General features: G+C 37.9%; 1 protein-coding gene across 2 annotated transcripts in view; it reads left to right on the forward strand.

Annotated features, from left to right (window-relative positions):
- The window catches only part of LOC106090654 (discoidin domain-containing receptor 2), a 236,296-nt gene that overhangs the window by 173,338 nt on the left and 41,061 nt on the right, over positions 1–21,897 (forward strand). For both annotated transcript variants that reach the window (XM_059364305.1, XM_059364306.1), the window contains exon 6: positions 7,267–7,446. In XM_059364305.1, coding sequence (XP_059220288.1) covers positions 7,267–7,446 — 180 coding nt within the window. The remainder of the gene's footprint in view (positions 1–7,266; positions 7,447–21,897) is intronic.

Here is a 21,897-nt window from a genome sequence, read left to right on the forward strand (position 1 = left end):
TTTGACACAAATATTACTGCGTCCATGAGAAGTATGAACCGAATAGGCCCCTTAAATACCGATTCCTCGATATGACTACTTGAGACCATAACAACCGCAAATAATTCCCTAATTGATTGTTGTAAAATTACTTGAACATCCAAATCGGATAAGAATTGCGCTCTCTAGGGGCACAAGAAGTATAATCGGGAGATTGGTTTATATGGAATCTATAAACGATCTCCACATACAGAGTAGTAAACCTTTTATTGGTATACCACTCTGAAGCCCTCTTTCGAATGGGCCTTCGAAATACCTTTGCCGAAATATAAGACCATTGATATGCAATGGTGGCTTCTGCCTACCCATTGATGGTGTGGATATATTTGCGTGTTGTGGGCGTGTTATGTTATTGTTTGTTTGTATTGGTTGGCTGTTTAAAGGATTTATTATTAGTTTTACATTTACATGTTAATGGCGAGGTTGTTACACATGTGAGCAAGAGTAGCGACAATCAGCTACTCACACACATACACATTTATGTAGAAGTAAATCTCTGTATAATTGTAGTTGTGGTCCTGTGAAAGGAAATCATGTTAATATTCGAATGTGTTTTGTGGCTATGTTTGCTTGTGTGGCATAATTATCGTAATTACATGCGTGTTTTTTGGTATTGTAGTTGTTATTGCTCTTGCCGTTGTTGCCACATCTCACTATGTATATGTATATGTAGTTGTTGTTATTATTCTGAAAACAATAATAATATAACTATAGCCGAAAATGTATTGTTTCTAAACAAAAGGGCGTAAAACTCACACAAATACAAAGACACCAAATAGACAAAGCCGATATACAAATATTTATGCATGGGTGTGTGTGTGTGTGTATGCAAGTGTAATAGTGTTTGTATATTAGTAAACTTCTATGGACTATTGAAACCTGAATGAATGACTGAACAAATCATCACGTCTATAATTAAATGTAATGAAATCGATGTTAAATGTTTATGCCATAAAACAATAAAATTGTATGTAGGTGTGTAAATGTTTATTTATGTCTATGTATCTGTTTGTCTACAGATGACAATAGTAGTAATAATAATGCACTAATAATAATAATACATAATTGCGTTTGTTGTATTTTATTATACCCTTCTAGTATGCATTCAATTGTTTTATGTCTATATGTATAAGTAGTTATATGTTGCTCTCTATGGATGTTCTTTTTTTTAATTTATTGATGGATAGTGAAATTTTTAATGTAATTAAATGATATGCAATATGTGTGTGGTCACATTACTAATGATTGTTGAGATGATAGGATTATTGGAAAAACTATGCAAAGTTTTGTGATGGCAAGCTGAGGATGTATGATACTAAATATTTATACATTTTGGAGAAGATTGTAGGGGTATATGGAAATTTTAATGACAATACTGGGGCCGAATCTTATGTTGTCTACACCTTAAGTGGCTTTCGAAAGCCTTTTTAGACTATACCTTCTGGACAAAATTATTTTTAGGCTTCTTCTCTATGAGTTAGAAGTTAGAAAAATGAATTTGTTAAGTATCAAAAATCTCTCAACAGCCTATGGTTAAAGTTATACAGTCGTATTCACAAAACTTAACGAAGCCTTAAAATATGTTTATTTGACAGTTCTAACAGTTCTTTCAAATCTACATTAAGTTATGTGAATACCGGTGACAATCTACCTACGGTACAGAAGGGGACCCTTCAAAAAGTAAAGACCTTGAAAATGAATGAAGCGATTTAAAAGAAAATTTGTTTGGGGCGAATTGTTCAACAGCCGTCCCTGGGTCAAAACCCTTCAAACTGATATATCGACTGATTGAGAGAAATGGCTCTCTAGTAATTGAGACGCTATTCTGCTTGGGAACTTCATGTTAACAAGGCTAAACGTTAGTGGTATTTTATCATTGAGGTAGAACTGAATACAGCCAACTGACATAAAAGAAGTCAGAAAGAAAAGGGAGATAATTTCGATAATCGATTTAACGATGTTTTATGTGAGAAAGTATAAATTATTTTAAATCGCCTAGTTTAACCAGGCGGCCACCGTAGCGCAGTATGTTGAAAGCCTGGATTTGAATCCTGCCGAAAACACCAGAAAAAGTTTTTTGCGGTGGTTATCCCCTGCCAATGCTGGCGACATTCGTGAGGTACTATTTCATGCATAGAAGCCATATAGAAACTTCTCCCCAAAGAGGTGTCACACTGGGGCTATTCCATGCATAAAAGCCATATAAAAACTTCTCCTCAAAGAGGTGTCACACTGAGGCTCGCTTTTCGAACTCAGCTAAATAAGAAGGCCCCTTATCGTAGAGCTTAAACTTGATTCCGTTAGCAAAAATTAATATGTGAGAAGTTTGCCCGTGTTCCTTAATGGAATGTTAATTTCGTCAAAATCCGGTGAAAAATGCATACATTATGGCCCATAGCAGCTATATCGAAATATGTTCTGATTTGGATCAAATACTGAAAAGTACAATTCATTGTTCAATTGTTTATAACAAAATATTGGTCTTTTAAGTAGCTATATTTAAAAATAATCCGCTATGAACCATATACGTCATGGATGTTGTAAAGCCTTACATAAGTCACTGTATCAAATTTCAGTGAAATCGGATTATAAATGCGCCTTTTTATGGGGCGAAGACTTTAAATCGAGATATCGGTCTACATGGCATCTATACCCAAATTTGGACCGATTTGGGCCAAATTGAAGAAGGACGTCGAAGAGCCTGACACAACTCACTTTCCCAAATTTCGATGCTATCGGACAATAAATGCGCCTTTTATGGGGCCAAAACCTTAAACTGAGAGATCGGTCTATATGGCAGTTATATCCGAATCTGGACCGATCATTGCCGAATTGAAGGAAGATGTTGAAGGGCCCGAGACAACTCACTGTCCCAAATTTCAGCAAAATCGGATGATAAATGTGGCTTTTATGGGCCAAAGACCCTAAATTGGAGGATCGGTCTAGTGGCAGCTTTATCCAAATCTGAACCGATCTCAGCCAAATCGACGGAGGATGTCGAAGGGCCTAACACAACTCATTGTCCCAAATTTCAGCAAAATCGGATAATAAATGTGACTTTTATGGTCCTAAGACCCTAAATTGGAGGATCGGTCTATGTGGCAGCTATATCAAAATCTGGACCGATCAAGGCCAAAGTAACGAAGGATGTCGACGAGACTAACACAACTCCTTGTCCCAAATTTCAGCAAAATCGGATAATAAATGTGACTTTTATGGTCCTAAGACTCTAAATCGGCGGATCGGTCTGTATGGAGGCTATATCAAGTTATAGTCCGATATAGCCCATCCTCGAACTTAACATGCTTATGGACAAAAAAGAATCTGTTCAAAGTTTCAGCTCAATATCTCTATTTTTGAAGACTGTAGCGTGTTTTCAACAGACAGACGGACGGACATGTCTAGATCGTTTTAGATTTTTACGCTGATCAAGAATATATATACTTTATAGGGTCGGAAATGGATATTTCGAAGTGTTGCAAACCGAATGACAAAATGAATATACCCCCATCCTTCGGTGGTGGGTATAAAATTTTACATGGGCCCTTATCATAGGCTAACGTGAAATATAACATCGATATTCTACCTCATCGATTATAATAATCAAGCAAAAAAGGATTGTGAGGTCTAAAATCGATTATAGGGTCAAAATCAATTATCGAACTGAAGTGAAATAATAGGTTTATTTGAAAGATTTCCTTATTAAATGTAAAGAAAAAATTCGTACTGATTATGAAATATCTATCGATATGCATTACAAGTTCCTAACACGATTGTAAAATCGAATGCCGACTATAAATATAGCCGATTGTTGACTATAAATTCGATATCAAATAAAAACTCTAACTTGAAATTAGTAATTCGAAATAACAAAATAATCAAAATCAATGTCGATAGCAAATACATCAATTTAAAGTTATAAATCGATTGTGTCGATAGAAATTGTTAGATGTACCATATCGATAGAATTGTTAGATGTAACCATTATCCATAGAAAAATTAAAATTTAACTTATAGTCGAAATCAATTACAAAATCGATATAAATTACGAATTCGACATCGACTATAAAATTAAAACTAATTTTTATGCTGCAACTTTTCAATCTTGAACTTCTATACCCAACACCATAGGATGGATAGTATACTAGTTTAAGTCATTCTGTTTGTAACACCTCGATATTTTGATCTGTGACCCCATAAAGTACATATATTCATGGTCGTCTCGACATCCTAAGTCGATTCATCCATTTCCGTTTCAAGATTCATCACCTGTCACGATGTCATAGACTTGTTTCGAAGCACAGCGATCGAACACACAAATTTGACGGTCAAATTTTCATGCAATATTGCATGTATTCTGGTCCTACTAATGCCAAAAGTTGTCTCAATCTCACGATAGGTCACACATTGGCGCACATCATAAATGGTTTTTGGAACAAAAACTGATTTTGGATTACCTTCACGAAATTCGTCTTGGAGTGAACTACGACCTCGGTTGAATTCACCATACCATCCTTGGTGTAGCTTCATTACCAAAAATTTATTTAAATTAATCGATGTACTGTTGTTGAGTTAATCCACATGGAAAGTTATAAGAAATAATCGCACGACAATGTTCACGATTTAATTCCATTATTTGGGCGCTATGAATCTTTTAAGATACTGTAAACAACACAAATAGCGCTCGTATGTAAAAAGTTCAGAGTACTATTATATCAAAAATGTCAAACTGTACCATAGAGCCGTCAGTTGGCAGATTGTAACACAAGGGGCAACCCTCGTATTGACCGATTTCGATGCAATTGGAAACAGTGAGTTTTATTAAACCTCCCGACATCTTTCCTGAAAATAGACCATATTTTGACCGTTCTTCCGATTTGGGGTCCTATGCCCATAACTGCTGCAAATGCTATCCAATTTCAATGAAATTTGGAGTAGTAAGTTTAATTAAACCCCCAGACATCCCAACTGAAAATGGTCCAGATCGGACCATATTTTGATACAGCTGTCATAAAGACCGACCTGCCAATTAAGAGTTTTTACCCCACAAAAAACGCATTTATTACTCGATTTGAAACAGTGAAATTGGAAATTTAAAACAGTGAGGTGTTTTTAGCCAGCCGACCTTTGACCGGAAAATGATCCAGATGGAATCATATCTAGATATAGCTACCATATACACCGATCTGCCGATTTAGGGTCTTAAGCCCATAACTGCTGCAATATTAGCCAATTTCGATGAAATTGGGAACAGTAGGTTTTATTGAACCTGCCGACATCCTAACTGACAATGGTCCAGATTGGACCATGTTTTGATAGAGCTGTCACACCGACTGATTTTGGGTCTTAAGCCATTAACCGTTGTTTAAAGCTTTCCGTCATCCGACCAGAATATTATTCACATTGGATCACATTTAGATATATCTGCCAAATGGACCGATCTTACAATCTAAGTCTGTATCTTAATTCAATCCAATCTTAATCGCTGAAACGGTGAATGGTATAAGAGTTATTCTCACCTGAATCACAAAATGATCCGGACGTGCCCACAATTGGATTTTTTTATAAAATAGGATGATGAATATATCAATAGTGGTGGGTATCGGCAACATGTGTACGCTACATATATTCATATGGCGATTCCCCATAGTTGATCCTAGTTTTTGCACAATGTTTCTGACTATCATCTATTAAATTCTGAGTTTGTATAACGACCTTAAACCCAGCTGTGACTAATTTTAAGTTTAGATAGATATTGCCTCAAAATAATATCGTTAAAGAAAAAACATCCGTCGAGACTTTCGGCTATTGAACTTCAAAGCAAAGTTTTATATTTCAAACAGCTCAAGAACAAATGTTTAGTGAATCATTGTCAATACCAAAGCTGTTTCTTACAAATAAAATTTAATTAAAATTAAATTTCAAAAGACATTGAAAAATTTCAATGAAACCAGAAGACTCATTTTACCCTCAAACAAAATAAATAAAATCATACAAAACTTTTTTCCCCCTTTTTTTAACGAGGATAATTTCCTAAACAATACCAAAATTTATGTTTCATTTATTCCCCTGAGGTACAATATAGAAATTTGAAACTTATGTTAAGGATGTACTAAAAATGGAATGTTTAACTAAATTAAAAAATGCTTTAACAACAGAGCACAGTACAACTCTCATGGCCCTTGTTTTTGTTTCGAAGACCAAAGTGTGAGCCAGACACACAAAACTTCTAAGCAAAGAAACACTCCTTTGTCATTTGTCTTCGTCAGTGTTTGAACACCAAACAATGGATAAATTGAATGTCATGGAACATATGTTCACATTAGCATAGTCTCAAATTACCACACTTCGGGAAAACTTCACATTGTACAAGTATAACATCAAACCAAAGACAAAACTCCCTTTTGAAATGAGACTGATGTTCGCATTGGAAACAAAGGCGACAAACCGCCAGACAATGTGGTGTTTGAGGACAATCTTGAGGACAAAGCTCATGCAAACTTTCCCCATGAATGAATGAATGAGTGAATTTATGTTGATATGTTTTGTAGTATACCCTACACTATAGTTGTGGGGCAGGGTATTAGAGCAGTTGTTGGGCGATTGAACAGAAATAGAAATATAGCAACAGCAATAGGTCAGAAATTCAAGATTGACTAGATTACAGCGGGTGTCAAAACTTCTAAAGATTCATTTCCAGCCTTATTTCCTTTGGACTTCAGAGGCAAACAACCATTATCAATAAAAGAGGATAGGTTCCTTTTCTCCTCATTAGGGGAGGTGGGTAACGTTTTTGTAAAGTTGCGGGGTGCTGCTAAATTAAACAGTATTGGTAGTTGTCCTAATGAAAAGTCCTGTTTGATCTTTGAAGATATGGTGCGATATTTACTACACACCTCCAAGGCATACTGATGTTAGGATCTTATTCCTCACTTGCGAAGTATATATGAAGAGAATATTGCACAAATCCTTCTTTCTCTTCAACTCGGTATTGCTTTTTTATGCCATCATTCTCTATGTAATTCCCATAGTTTTTAAACTTCAAGGTTTAGGGCATTGTAAGTTCGACTTATGACATTTTTAAATTTTTCTTTACTAGCTGTTAAGTAGATTTCCTTTATATATATAAAAAATTTAAATTTTATCATGAATATTTATTTATTTATTTGCATTTCATTATTAATGTTCCATGTTTCCCTTTTCCGTCTTTTTTTGTTTCTCTTCCAGAGGGCATTGTTTCTTACAGCATACCCAAGGGCGTACAACGTGGCATGGAAGTGGATCTTTCGGATAAAACCTATGATGGCAATGAACAGGGTGACCGTTATGTAGATGGTTTGGGTCAATTGGTAGATGGCCAAAAAGGAAAAGATAACTTCCGCACAGATATACATGGTTTCGGCAAAGGTAAGTGTTTTTCAATATAAATAAGAAGGAGAGTGTGTGAGAGAAAGAGGCCGGAGGAAAAATGTCATGGCATTAAGGATGACAAAAGTGTTGCATTGCCTCTGATATGGAAGTGAAAGGTGTTGGGGCTTACAGCTTAAGGGTAAATCTTCTTTTAATCCTTAAGGCAAGCAAAAAAAGATAAAAAATTTGTTTGCTAAAGGAAAGGATACCATCACACTTTCATAAATAAGAAGTAACGGTGAGTTAACTTCGGCCGGGTCGAATTGTATATACCGTAGACTATAAATGACATTCTTTAAGTTTTTTGGAATAAAAATGTATAATAACAGCTAAAAGGTTAGGTTAGATTAGGTTGAATTGGCAGTCTGCCATCAGGCTCACTTAGACGTTTTCGTCCATGGTGATACCACAGGAAGAACAAGTAAAAACGCATTAAGTTCAGACGTGTCATATTAATATCAAATATATTCCGATCTTAGTCATATTTGGTTCAGATGCCAAAAAGCTCTATGCATGAACAGTTCCAAATTTCAGCAATATCGGAGAACAAATGCGCTTTTTATGGTCTTTAGATGCTAATACTGAAGATCGGTCTCAATGCCAGCTATATCTTAATATAGCCCTATTGTGGACTCTTTTCATGTTGGGAGTCTTAATACAACTCCATGTTTCAAATTTCAGCAAAGTCGGGTAATAAATGCGCCTATTATAGACCTAAGTCCCAAAATTGGCAGATGTTGGGAGTCTTAATACAACTCCATGTTCCAAATTTCAGCGAAGTCGGGTAATAAATGCGCCTTTTACAGACCTAAGTCCCAAAATCGGCAGATCGGTCTATATGGGAGCTATATCCTAATAGGTTCCGGACTGAACCATTTTTGGTTCGGATATTAACGCGCCTAATAAAACTCACTGTTTTGAATATCAACGAAATCGTGTAATAAATGCGCTTGTTATAGGCTTAAGACCCTTAATCGGCATATGTGTCTATATGGCAACTATATGTAAATATGGTCTGATATACACCATATCGATGTTATATGTCGAGGCATTTGCCCGGCATTTAAATAATGCGGATCGACCCTTAACGGCAGATCGCTTTATATGACAGCTATATCTGAATATAGACCGATCTAACCCATTTTTGAGTCGGATATCGGTATGCTTTAATCAACTCACTATTTTAAATTTCAGCGAAATCGGGCGATTATTGCGGTTTTTATGGGCTAAAGACCCTAAATCGGCTTATGGGTCTATGGGGCGGCAATATCTAAATATGGTCCGATCTTAACCATATTTGAGTCAGATATCGGGAGGCTTAAAATAACTCACCGATTCGAATTTCATCGAAATCGGATAATAAATGCGCCTGTTATGAGCTTAAGACCCTAAACCGACATATCGGTCTATATGGCAGCTATAGGTAAATATGATCCGATATAGGCCATATTCGGTTTGAATATTGGGGCCTCCAGTACAATTTCATTTTTAAAATTTCAGGGAAATCGGACAAAAATGTAACGGGCTTAAGACCCTCAATCCCTGATCTGTCCATACGGCAGTTATATCCAAATATAGCCCGATTTGACCCATTCGTAAACTTAACTTGCATATAGAAATACGGGTCTGTGCAAAATGTCAACTCAATATCTCAATTTTTAAAGACTGTAGCGTGATTACAACTGGGACACACGGACAGGTGGACACACGGACATCGTTAAATCGCCTTAGAATATTTGACGATCCGAACACATCGAAATATCCATTTCCGACCGTATATATATTCTTGATCAGCGTAAAAATCTAAGACGATCTAGACATGTCCGTCCGTCTGTCTGTTGAAATCAAGCTACAGTCTTTAAAAATAGAGATATTGAGCTGAAACTTTGGACGTATTCTTTTTTTGTCCATAATCATGTTAAGTTCGAGGGTGGTCTATATCGGACTATATCTTGATATAGCCCCCATATAGACCGATCCTCCGATTTAGGGTCTTAGGCCCATAAAAGCTAAATTTATTATCCGATTTTGCTAGAATTTGGGACTGTGGGCTGTTTTAGACCCCTCGACATCCTTCGTTAGTTTGGCTCAGATCGGTCCTGATTTGGATATAGCTCCCATATAGACCAATCCGCCGATTTAGGTTCTAAGGCCCTTAAAAGCCACATTTATCACCCGATTTTGCTGATATTCGGGATAGTGGGTTGTGTTAGGCCCTTAGACATCCTTCGTCAATTTGGCCCAGATCGGTCCAGATTTGGATATAGCTGCCATATAGACCGATCCTCCGATTTAGGGTCTTAGGCCCATAAAAGCTACATTTATTATCTGATTTTGCTAGAATTTGGGACAGTGGGTTGTGTTAGGCGCTTCGACATCCTTCGTCAATTTGGCCCAGATCGGTCCAGATTCGGATATAGCTGCCATATAGACTGATCCTCCGATTTAGGGTCTAAGGCCTATAAAAGCCACATTGATTATCCGATTTTGGCAAAATTTGTTACAGTGGGTTGTGTTAGGCCCTTCGACATCCTCCGTCAATTTGGCCCAGATCGGTCCAGATTTGGATATAGCTGCCATATAGGCCGATCTCTCGGTTTTAGGTTTTGGGGCCATAAAAGGCGCATTTATTGTCCGATTTTGCCGAAATTTGAGACAGTGAGTTGCGTAAGACTCTTCGACGTCCTTCTTCAATTTGGCCCAGGTCGGTGCAGATTTGAATATAGCTGCCATATAGACCGATCTCTCGATTTAAGCTTTTGGACCCATAAAAGGCGCATTTATTAACCGATTTCGACGAGACTTGGGACAGTTCGTTGTGTTAGGCTTTTCGACATCCGGGTCGCATATTGTTCAGATCGGTTTATTTTTAGTAATGGCTTCTGAAAAGACCAATACTTTGTTATACACAATTGAACAATGACTTGTACCGAATAGTATTTGGTCCAAATCGGAACATATTTCGATATAACTTCTATGGGACTTAAGGTATGCAATGTACACTGGATTTTGATGAAAGGTGGTTTACATATATACCCGAGGTGGTGGGTATCCTAAGTTCGGCCTGGCCAAACTTAATGCCTTTTTACTTTTTTTTTTTAATTTCTTAATAACTATTGCTTACTTCAAGTTCGGAAGTAGTAAAATCGTGGCACCTATATCAAAATCTCAAAGTGATTAAGTCTGTCATGACAGGCCACTGTCCGATCGAAAAACATGCTGTCAAACTTAAGGTTGCAAATAACGACTTTTATAGAAACTGTGGGGATGACGAAGAAAAACAGAATGTAGAATATTTGTTGAAAAAGTTTCCCTTCAGGTTCTCACTTCTTTGAGAATTTGTCTGATGCAGCGGATGTAAAGATTCGCAAGTTTTTGGACTTTTTAAAGCGGTTTGGATGGTTCAACGGTGGGAACTAGAAGACATCACAATTGACGAAAATGTGAGTCTGATGTGAGACTTTCGCTTAAACTTAACCTAGCCTTTAGTCAATACAAACTTGATAATTTTATATTTTAAAATTCGGCCTCATAAGTAATTTTGACCTAAAACCCAGTTTTGACAACATCGACTTCAATATATATTTTGGCTTCACTATTAAGGTGTGCCCTCGGTAATTTATTAAGATTTTTTAATCGGTACCGATATGGCTAGTTTAGATTGAAAAGACTGGGCTGTAAATAGGAGGCCCCTTCCAATTGAGCTAAAACTTGAATCGTACAGCACTCATTGATATGTGAGAAGTTTGCCCCTGTTCCTTAGTTGAATGTTTATGCGCAAAATTTTCAAAAATTTGCATTTGTATTCACAAAACTTAATGTAGCTTTGGAGTAGGTATATTTGTTAGATTTCATTTATAGAACTATCAAATAAACCTATTTTTAAGGCTTCATTAAGTTTAGTGAATACGGCTGTTAGTATTTAGTCTTACTATCCCTGATATACCATAACAAACCCTAGTAAAATATTCTCTTTCTAAGAAAATTTGGCAATTTTCCAACATTTCCTTAAACGAAAAAGCACTCTTTCCTAATCTTTAATCTGAAATCGTTCCTGCAACTTTAGCGAAAATTTCAAGTTTAAGTATCCTCTTTTTTTTCTTCTTCCTTCATTGAATAAATAACAAACAAGGCAATGTCTTAAGTCCAGACAGTCAGACTAATTTAACAAACCAATGAGGGAAGGAGGAAATGTTCCTACTCTGCTCCCTATGGACATCCCATTTTGCGAATGTCTATTGACAGTTGCACAGGCAATCCTTCTTTAAAACTTTACGGATTCCTGCAAAATTGTACTGCTCTACAATAACAAAAATAATAATAATAACAGCAATGCCAAAACAGTTCCCGAAAAAGAACTTTTCTACTTAAAATGTAAAGTTTACAATAATTTTTGATTATTGGCACAATGCCAAATGAAATCGATGAAGTTTTCCAGAGAAATCGTCTTTATGGCCCCCTTCGTCTCTCCGCCACCCAGCAGCAAACTCTTTGCCCCGCGTGCCATGCATAATCATATCCAGCTCTGACTTCCTGTTTGCTATGGGTCTGACCTCGTCTTCCTGTTTAACCTTCTTCCAGCCCTTTTCTGCGCCTCCCCCCCATGAAATGAATTGACGACTTGAAAAGGAAAACTGGCAAAATGGAAATCATGCAATAACAAATTCACACGCATAGCTTCTTCTGTTTCTTCCCCATACCTCTTGTGATTTTCCAACTCCACTCATCGCTGAAGTCCATGATGTTAGTTTTTGGTTTTTTTTTGTTTTTGCTTTTTCAAAATTCATTTTGGCGGAAGTTGGCCTTTGCATATGTATAAGAGCGTTTGTTGTCAGTAAATAGGTGGGAAGGGGAGGTGTTTGCATATATCACTGTCGATGGCATTTTGGTAGTGCATGGAGGAAGTTGAGAGCCATTCTAACTGGCCTTTTTTTTGGAGAAAATGGGGATTCTCTTAAAGTAGAGTAAAGACTGGTCGAGAAAATCTGAACCGTATATGAGGGTTGATTTCCCTAATGTGAGCGAAAATTTAAGTTGGCAGCAAGCTCGAACTACCATCACAGGAGTAGTGGGTTCGAATCCCACCAGGAACAACATTTTGTGCATATTATTAGCTCTACCATGAAGCGCAATAGTTCTTGCGATGAATTTAGCGCTACTTTTAGTAATTTTGGAAGGGAATGATATAACATTTCTAAAGCGATGGATTATTCCGATGTACAAAAATTTAGTGCTGAAACTAGCGCGTTTTCGGTGCTCTAGAGTCAGCGGTATTGTGTTATGACACGATCTTTATCGATCTTGCGGCAGAAAATTCAGCCTTTTATTTCAGACTAGTTTCATAACATGATCTAACCTAATGCTGTCGACTTTTATGAGGGCTTCAGCCAGGTTAAAAAGTTATCTAAATGTCTAAAGTGGTCGCTCACCGTCATTTCACTCAGACTCGGCTATTTAAAAAAGATCCTTGCCCAGAGTGATCAAACTTGAAACGGACAACATTCATTGATATGGAAGAAATCTCCACGTTGGAAGGCCCCATTTTAGTGGCCTTCCCATCATTGCCCCTTTTTTTCTTCTACTCTTATATGCATAAATATCACTCCTTTTGAATGCCAGTGTTGCCATAAATTATTACTTTTGCAAAAAAAAAAAAAAAAGAGCACACAAACATAATGCATAGCATTTACAGGCAAATGTTTTCATGCAGACAAAACGAGATACTTTGGCTAGCGTCTTCCTTTAATGTCTCTCCGTTTAAACACGTCTGTCCTTGCGGATGTCTACTTGTCTGCGGTGGTTTTTTTTTGCCAAACGCCGCAACACACAAAAATGTTCATTTGAAAACCAGAAATCGAACTGAACTTCATTTTGGTTATTGTTCATATTTTTGTGTTTGGGACAAGGGGTGGAATTTTCGCTGTCTCTTTTGGATCAGGCGCAAAAAAGTATTTATAGTATTTTTCTCTCCTTCTGTTCGTGTTTATTGATGAGGAAATTATTTATTTTCTTTTTTTTTTCGTTTGGTGGAAACTTTTTTAATTTCCCTCAGAACAAAAAAATGGCAACAGGAATGATTTTCTTTCCTTTCGTGCTTATTTTTGGCGAATTTGTGTGTGCGTTTGAGATTTTTTTTCGGAGTTTTTGCCAAATAAACAAAAGAAATATTATGCGAAAAGTAGACAGTTGACAGGACTAAGCACCGAAAGGAGCCAAGGCCTTTCTGGAGAAAAAAAAAAAAAACTAAAAGACTATTTTACATTTGTCAAGTAAAACGATGGTAATGAAAAGGTCCTTTGGTAGTCAATATGATATTGGGGGAAGGATAAACAAACTAAAAGGGTGAAAACGGAAAATATTTATGCTGTTGAAAGGATTTTTTTGTAAACAATTAAAAGCGTGCAAAGTTCGATCGTGCCTAATCTCATATACCCTCCAGCGATGATTGAATTTATCAAGATTTATTTTATTAGGTAGATAGGCAAAAAATAGATAAAAATTACTTTTCGTTTTTGCTCAGTAAGCCAAATCGAGAAATGTGTTATATGGGAGCTACGTAAGTTAATGAACCGATTCTGACTATATTTCACATTAATATTGGAGGTTAAAGTTGAAATCAATGTACAAAATTTCAAACAAATCGGTTAAAAATGGCGAATTCTAGGGGCCAAATTCGAGCGATTACATTCAGGAGATTGGTTTATATGGGAGCTATATCAGGTTACCAACCGCCTCAGACTATACTTGCCTCGAATGTTGAAGGTCTTAGTAGAATTCACTATGTAAAATTTCAGCCAAATCGGAACAGAGTTGGCCATTTTAGGGGCACAAGAAGTACATTCGAGAGATTGGTTTAAATGGGAGTTATATCAGGTTACGGACCGATTCAGATCATGCTTGGCACGAAAGTTTTAAGTCATAGTATAACAATCTAGAATATATATACTGTACTAGCCGAACCTGGCCCGCTCCGCTGCGCCTTCTTTAACTCTCCAATTTTTTTTTAGGGTGGGGGCACTTCGCCCTGAATGCGGACATCGAATTCGTTCCATTGTAGCCTATGACGCTGAACGCGTTCGAATCCTGGCGAAAACATACGATAAAGCGGTGTTTATCCCCTCTTAATGTTGGCACCATTTGCGAAGTACAATGGTCATTTAAAACATTTTCACCAAAGAGATGTCGCACTGCGGGAAGCCGTTCGGAATCGGCTATAAAAAAAGTCCCTTATCATTGAATCGGAAAGCACTCATTGATGTGTGAGACGAAAAGCGCCACCTTGACTTGAACGCAAATTTTAATGTCATATTCGTAATCTACTCGCTAATACCTTTCATTTGAGTTCCCTATAGCCATGGTCGGCTAGGTTCTCGGACTCGAATTTTAATACCATGTACGTTTTTTGGTCTCCAGTGCCTTTCATTTGATACCCTTATTGTGCCCATCGGACCACTTTCGGATATGGGTTGCCTTTATGGGGTAAGGGGAGGGTCCGCCTCCATCCGATATCTAAATATTATAAAGACTATGTTTCCTTTCCGACAAATGTACATAATCCATGAACATTTTTAGAAAATCGGATCAGCCTAGTATCATATCGCCATAATGGGTCTAATGGCGTTTTTGAGAAGTAGGCTGATCCCCTATACTGCGATCCGATTTTGTATGCCAGATTCGAAATCTACTCCCGAATACCTTGCATTTGAGCCCCATATTGAAATTAACGTCCAGTGTGTCTGTTTGGGGGAGTTTTGGGGTTGGGGCGGCTCGATGGGTACTTGAATTCAAATTTTTATACCATATTCTTATTCTACTCTTTAATACCTTTCATTTGATACCTATGTTGTTCCGATCGGCCCCACTTTTGATTTTGGGTTGTGTTTTGGGCGTAAGGGGGAGGGTCTGCCTATGTTTCCTTCCAGACCAACATACACAATATGAGAAAATTTCGAGAAAATCGGTTCTGCCGTTTTTCAGTCTATACGGAACAAACAAACCTAGTCCCACATATCCGCGATTGGCTAATGTGCCCGTTTTTTGGCGTTTTTGTGGGGTGACCCCCTATACTTCGACATGAATTTGTATGCCATATTCGTTGTCTACTTCCGCACACTTTTCATTTGATACCCATATTGTCCTAATCGGTTTACTTTTGATTTTGCGTTGTGTTTTTGGGGTAACGGTGGAGGGTCCGCCCCCTTCCGTTATCAAAAAATTATAAAGCCTTTCCCATATTGTCATGATCGTCCAATAAACCTAATTTAAGGGGTTTTGGGGTTGGGGCAGCCCCCCAGGTACTTGGGCCCAACTTTTATTATGAAATTCATACTCTTCTCGTGAATACCCTTCATTTGAATCCCATATTGTCCCGATCGGTCCACTTTTATTTTTGGGTAGTACTTTTGTACTATTAGAAAATTATATAGCCTTCCAGACCAACCCACACAATCTGTGAAAATTTCAAGGTAATCGATTCAGCCGAGTTTGAGTCTATCCGAAAAAAACCAACAAGTACATAGGGAGCCGTTCCAAGCACATTACCACCCACCCACCCCCCCCCCAAAAAAAAAAAAGTAGCACCGAAATTCAAAGAGGACCGATCGGGACCATATTGGACTCGAGTGAAAAGTATTAGATAGTAGAGTATTAATATGACTGTTAAAATTGGGTCCAAGTACCTAGGGAGCCGCCCCAAGCACAAAACCGCGCCAAGAAGACGAATGTGCTACCAAAAACTGAATCTAAGAACCCAGGGCGCCGCCCACAACCGCCCCAAAAATATCGTTCAAAATCAAAAGCATACCGATCACGACAATATGAGACTTCAATAGGTATTCGAAAGGAGAGTACGAATATGATTACCGAATATTAACAAGTAAAAGCGTGCTAAGTTCGGCCGGGCCGAATCTTATATACCCTCCACCATGGATCGCATTTCTCGAGTTCTTTTCCCGGCATCTCTTCTTAGGCAAAAAAAGGATATAAGAAAAGATTTGCTCTGCTATTAGAGCGATATCAAGATATGGTCCGGTTTGGACCACAATTAAATTATATGTTGGAGACCTGTGTAAAATGTCAGCCAATTCGAATAAGAATTGCGCTCTTTGTGGGCTCAAGAAGTAAAATAGAGAGATCGATTTATATGGGAGCTGTATCGGCCTATATACCCATTCAGACCATAATAAACACGTATGTTAATGGTCATGAGAGAATCCGTCGTACAAAATTTCAGGCAAATCGGATAATAATTGCGACCTCTAGAGGCTCAAGAAGTCAAGATCCCAGATCGGTTTATATGGCAGCTGTATCAGGTTATGAACCGATTTGAACCATATTTGGCACAGTTGTTGGATATCATAACAAAATACTACGTGCCAAAATTCATTCAAATTGGATAAGAATTGCGCCCTCTAGAGGCTCAAGAAGTCAAGACCCAAGAGCGGTTTATATGACAGCTATATAAGGTTATGGACCGATTTGAACCATACTTAGCACAGTTGTTGGATATCGTAACAAACCACGTCGTGCAAAATTTCATTCCAATCGGATAAGAATTGCGCACTCTAGAGGCTCAAGAAGTCAAAACCCAGATCGGTGTATATGGCAGCTATATCAAGTTATGGGCCGATTTGAACCATACTTAGCACAGTTGTTGGACATAATAACAAAACACGTCGTGCAAAATTTCATTCCAATCGGATAAGAATTGCGCACTCTAGAGGCTCAAGAAGTCAAGACCCAAGATCGGTTTATATGGCAGCTATATCAGGTTATGGACTGCTTTGAACCATACTTAGCACAGTTGTTGGATATCATAACAAAACACGTCATGCAAAATTTCATCCCAATCGGATAAGAATTGCGCACTCTAGAGGCTCAAGAAGTCAAGACCCAAGATCGGTTTATATGGCAGCTATATCAAAACATGGATCGATATGGCCCGACCTACACTAATAAGAAGTATTTGTGCAAAATTTCAAGCGGGTAGCTTTACTCCTTCGGAAGTTAGCGTGGTTTCGACAGACAGACGGACGGACGGACGGACAGACGGACGGACAGACGGACGGACATGGCTAGATCGACATAAACTTTCACGACCATCAAGAATATATATACTTTATGGGGTCTCAGACGAATATTTCGAGTAGTTACAATCAGAATGACGAAATTAGTATACCCCCCATCTTATGGTGGAGGGTATAAAAATAGGGTGCAAATACGAAGAGGGCCGCCCAAGCCCAAAACCGTAGATTACGAATATGGTATTAAAAATGAGGCTTGAATGATAGGAGGATGCCTTCCCCTCCGAACACCGCCCAAAATGTGAATATTTGTCTTGGCTATTATATAGGCTTTAGGATCCAATAAAGACATTTTGTAGTAGATAAACAAATTATACTGGGGATATACATATTCTAGTAGTAAGAAACATCTGTTTTAGGTAGGGATAATGGAGGCGCAGTAGAGTGGGCCGGGTAGAGCTAGTCCATCACATAAAGATTAAAGTGTTGCGGTTTTTTGTTTGTTTGTTCAGAGTATAATCAAAAAAGTCTGAACAGATTTCCACGAAGTTTTCCTTGATGGTATAGTTTAAACCCCCAATGAAAATACGGTACTTAATTTTGTGAACAGAAAAATTTTATTCTTTAATGAAAATTTTGTCAAAATTTATTTTTTTCTAAAATGAAGTCAGAATTTATTTTGGTTTAAAAATATAGCCAATTTGTTTTAGAAAAATTTTATCGAAATTTTGGACTTTATTAACAAGCTTAATTTCTTTATTTCCTACATTTTTCTCCCAGCCTCCATCATATTCCTACCCCTAATAATTTATTTGTGCCCATTTTAACTGTTTTATTTTATTTGTTTATTTTCACATCACAAACAAAAACAAACTTTTGTTCATTTAAAGAAAAACTTTTTCAGTTTATGACAATCATTTGCTATTAATCATATCAATTAGAAGAAAATGTTTCAATGTGTGTGTGTGTGCATGAGTGTTTTGCCAAGGACATTTAGGTATTTAACATGCAAAATCATGATTTGCCACAATATTATCTACACCTAGAGACGAAATGACAAATAATTGCTAGTCTGAGAAAGGAACACAGCAAAAAAAAGGGTAGAGCAAACCTTGAAGCTGTCACCTGACAACCATGGGACACGAACATGTGTCAGTCAAAACTTTACTGACATAAGCAAATGAGCAGATATCCATAGAGGTGAAAGAGAGGGAGACATTGATTAAGGTACCAGGAGGTGCAAGATAAATGAGTTTTGCCAAGGACAAAATAACAACGACAATTGATATGAAATGAATGGTACCGGTAGAGTTCACATAGGTTGCCAAATTTGGATCCAAATTGGGTCCAACAAGGTATTTTGGAGAACCAACTCCCAGATGGAGAACCAATTTAAGCGAATTTTCGTTTGTACTCTTATAGTGACCCACGAACACTCACCTACTATCCGAATTTGAAATTGAATAACAGGGAGAAGGCCTTATACTAAAATCCCTAAGCGAGCATGTATTGTAGATCAATTGATGAAATGACGGCTTGAAAGGAAATATATTTCGTAGTGCCATCTCGGTGATAGGGTTTTAGGATGGGACTTTCCCCATCCCAAATTTGGAAAAATACACATAAATTGATTTTTTTTTTCAAATTTGGGATCGAATAGCATCCTAGCAACGCTAAGGGGACATGTGCAACGATTGGGACAGTAAGGAAATCAAATGAAAGGTTCTTAACAGTCGATTTAAAATCTGATATCAACATTTGTCATCAAGAGCTTCGAAGCCACCGGACACCCAAAAAATCCTCAAACGAATAAATGGACCGATCGGGATATTATGGAACTCAAAAAAAAAGTGTTTGAGAAAGGTAGTTCGCAGAGCCATCAAGGCGGACGGGGAACCGATTGAAGCTTATTTTAGTTTGTACCGTTATAAAAACCCTCAAACATTCATCTTCTATTCGAATTTGAGATGAAATAACAAGGGTGAAGGTCCCATCCTAAAACCCTTTAGCGGACATGTGGAATGATCGGGATAGTAACGGACTCAAATAGCATTCGATTGAGAATCTGATATCCAAATTTGTGGCCAAGTGCCTGTTGGTCATCGAACACCCAAGCAGTCATGGACCGATCGGAACATTGTGGAACTCAAGTAAAAGGTGTTTGAGAAAGGTATTTTGCAGAGCCATCAAGGGGATGGGGAGCCTATTTAAGGCAATTTTAGTTTGTGCCCTTATAAAAAGCTACAAGCATTCATCTACTTTCCAAATTTAGGACAAATAACAAGGGGGAACGCCCCATCCCAAAACTCCTAAGCGGACATGTGGCACTTTCGGGATAGTAATGGACTCAAATGAAAGATATTTGACATTCGATTGAGAATCTTATATCCAAACTTGTGGCCAAGTGCCTGGGGGCCATCGAACACCCAAGCAGTCATATTCACCGATATTAAGGAACTCAAGTAAAAAGTGTTTGAGAATGGTACTTTGCAGAGTCATCAAGGGGATGGGGAGCCTGTTCAAGGCAATTTTAGTTTGTGCCCTTATAAAAAGCTACAAACATTCATCTACTTTCCAAATTTGGGGACAAATAACAAGGGGGAGCGCCCCATCCTAAAACCCCTTAGCGGACATGTGGCACTATCGGGATAGTAATGGACTCCAATGAAAGGTATTTGGCATTCGATTAAGAATCTGATATCCAAAGTTGTGGCCAAGTGCTTGGGTCCATCAAACACCCAAAAAAAAAGAAACTTCAAACAGTCATATGGACCGATTGGGACATTATGGGACTCAAGTAACAGGTGTATAAAAAAGTTTTTCGCAGAGTCATCAAGGGGATGGGGAACCGATTAAATCGAATTTTACTTTGTACCCTTATAAAAACCCACAAACATTCATCTACTATCCAAATTTGGGATCAAATAAGAAGGGGGAAGGTCTCATCCTAAAACCGCTAAGCGGTCATGTGGAACTTCGAGACAGTAACCGACTCAAATAAAAGATATTTGGCATTCGATTAAGAATTCGTTTTTAGCGAATTTTTGTGTGTACCCTTTTAGAAACCCATGAACTTTCATTTACTATCCAAATTTGGGATCAACAAACAAGGGGGAATGCCCCATCCTAGAACTCCTCTGCGGGCATGTAGACCAATCAGAAGAATATTAAACTCAAGTGAAAGGTATTTGGAAGAAGATTACGAATTTGATATGGAGAAAAGAGGGCAGTAAGATACTTCGCGCCTTGTTCTCTTTCAGGACTCTGTGCGGCGGGAAGTATGAAGGTAACCAAAGGACGATTTACGGGTTTACACAGCCATTAGAAAATTAATGCACTGGTATGGGTGTTGATAGGAGAAATTCGAGAAGGCCCAAAGGCAGGCCAGCGTCGCAATCTGGGCGAGGTGCGATAGTTTCACACCACAGGCTAGTTGGGGAGCTATGCCGAATATGTAACCTGTGGATAGGAGAAATTCGAGAAGATCCAAAGGCAGGCCAGCGTCCCAATCATGGGTGAGGTGCGATAGTTTCACACCATAGGCTAGTTAGGGAGCAATGCTGAATATGCAACCTATGGAGGTGTTTAATCAGAACTGAGCTACCATGGTTGCGCTCAGACTAAGGGAACTAGGCTTGCTGCAGAAGAATGGCTACAGTTCCGTTCTGGATATAAAAGATGTAGAGGGACAAGAGAGTAAGTCCTTAGACTACCTGATACCGAGACTGAGACTATTTCGATGAATTTCAGTCTGCTGATGCCGTTTAGGTTAGGTTGAAACTGAATCATCGGGCTGAATCTTGGGAACCCATCGCCATGGATTCTGCTAAAAATTTATACAAAATAAATTTAGTTGAAGGGCATAATTTTATTCTACATACCAAACTTCTGTCAAACCAGCAAAAACTAAAACTTCTAGGAACCGAACAACGATGATCGAGAGACCTGTTTTCATTGGAGCTATACCAAGTTATAGATTGATTTGGACAGTATTTGGTACAGTTGTTGGAAGTCGTAATAGAACACGGCATGCAAAATTTAAGCCAAATCGGACAAAAATTGCGGCTTGTTAGGACTTAAGTCAAATTGGGAGATCGGTTTATATGGGTACTATATAAGGTTATTGACCGATTTGAACCGTATTTAAAACAGTTCTTGGAAGTCATAACAAAACACTATGTGCGAAATTGTAGCTAAATCGGACAACAATTGCGATTTTCAGGGGCTCAAGAAGTTAAATCGGGAGACCGCTTTGTATGGGAGCTATATTAGGTTATGAACCGATTTGGACCGTACTTGGCACAGTTATTGGAAGTCGTAACAGAGCACGGCATGCAAAATTTCAGCCAATTGATGCTTGCAAGAGCTAAAGAAGTCAAATTGGGAGATCGGTTTATATGAGTGCTATATAAGGTTATCGACCAAT

The sequence above is a fragment of the Stomoxys calcitrans genome, chromosome 3, assembly GCF_963082655.1.
Source record: "Stomoxys calcitrans chromosome 3, idStoCalc2.1, whole genome shotgun sequence".
Classification (NCBI taxonomy): domain Eukaryota; kingdom Metazoa; phylum Arthropoda; class Insecta; order Diptera; family Muscidae; genus Stomoxys; species Stomoxys calcitrans.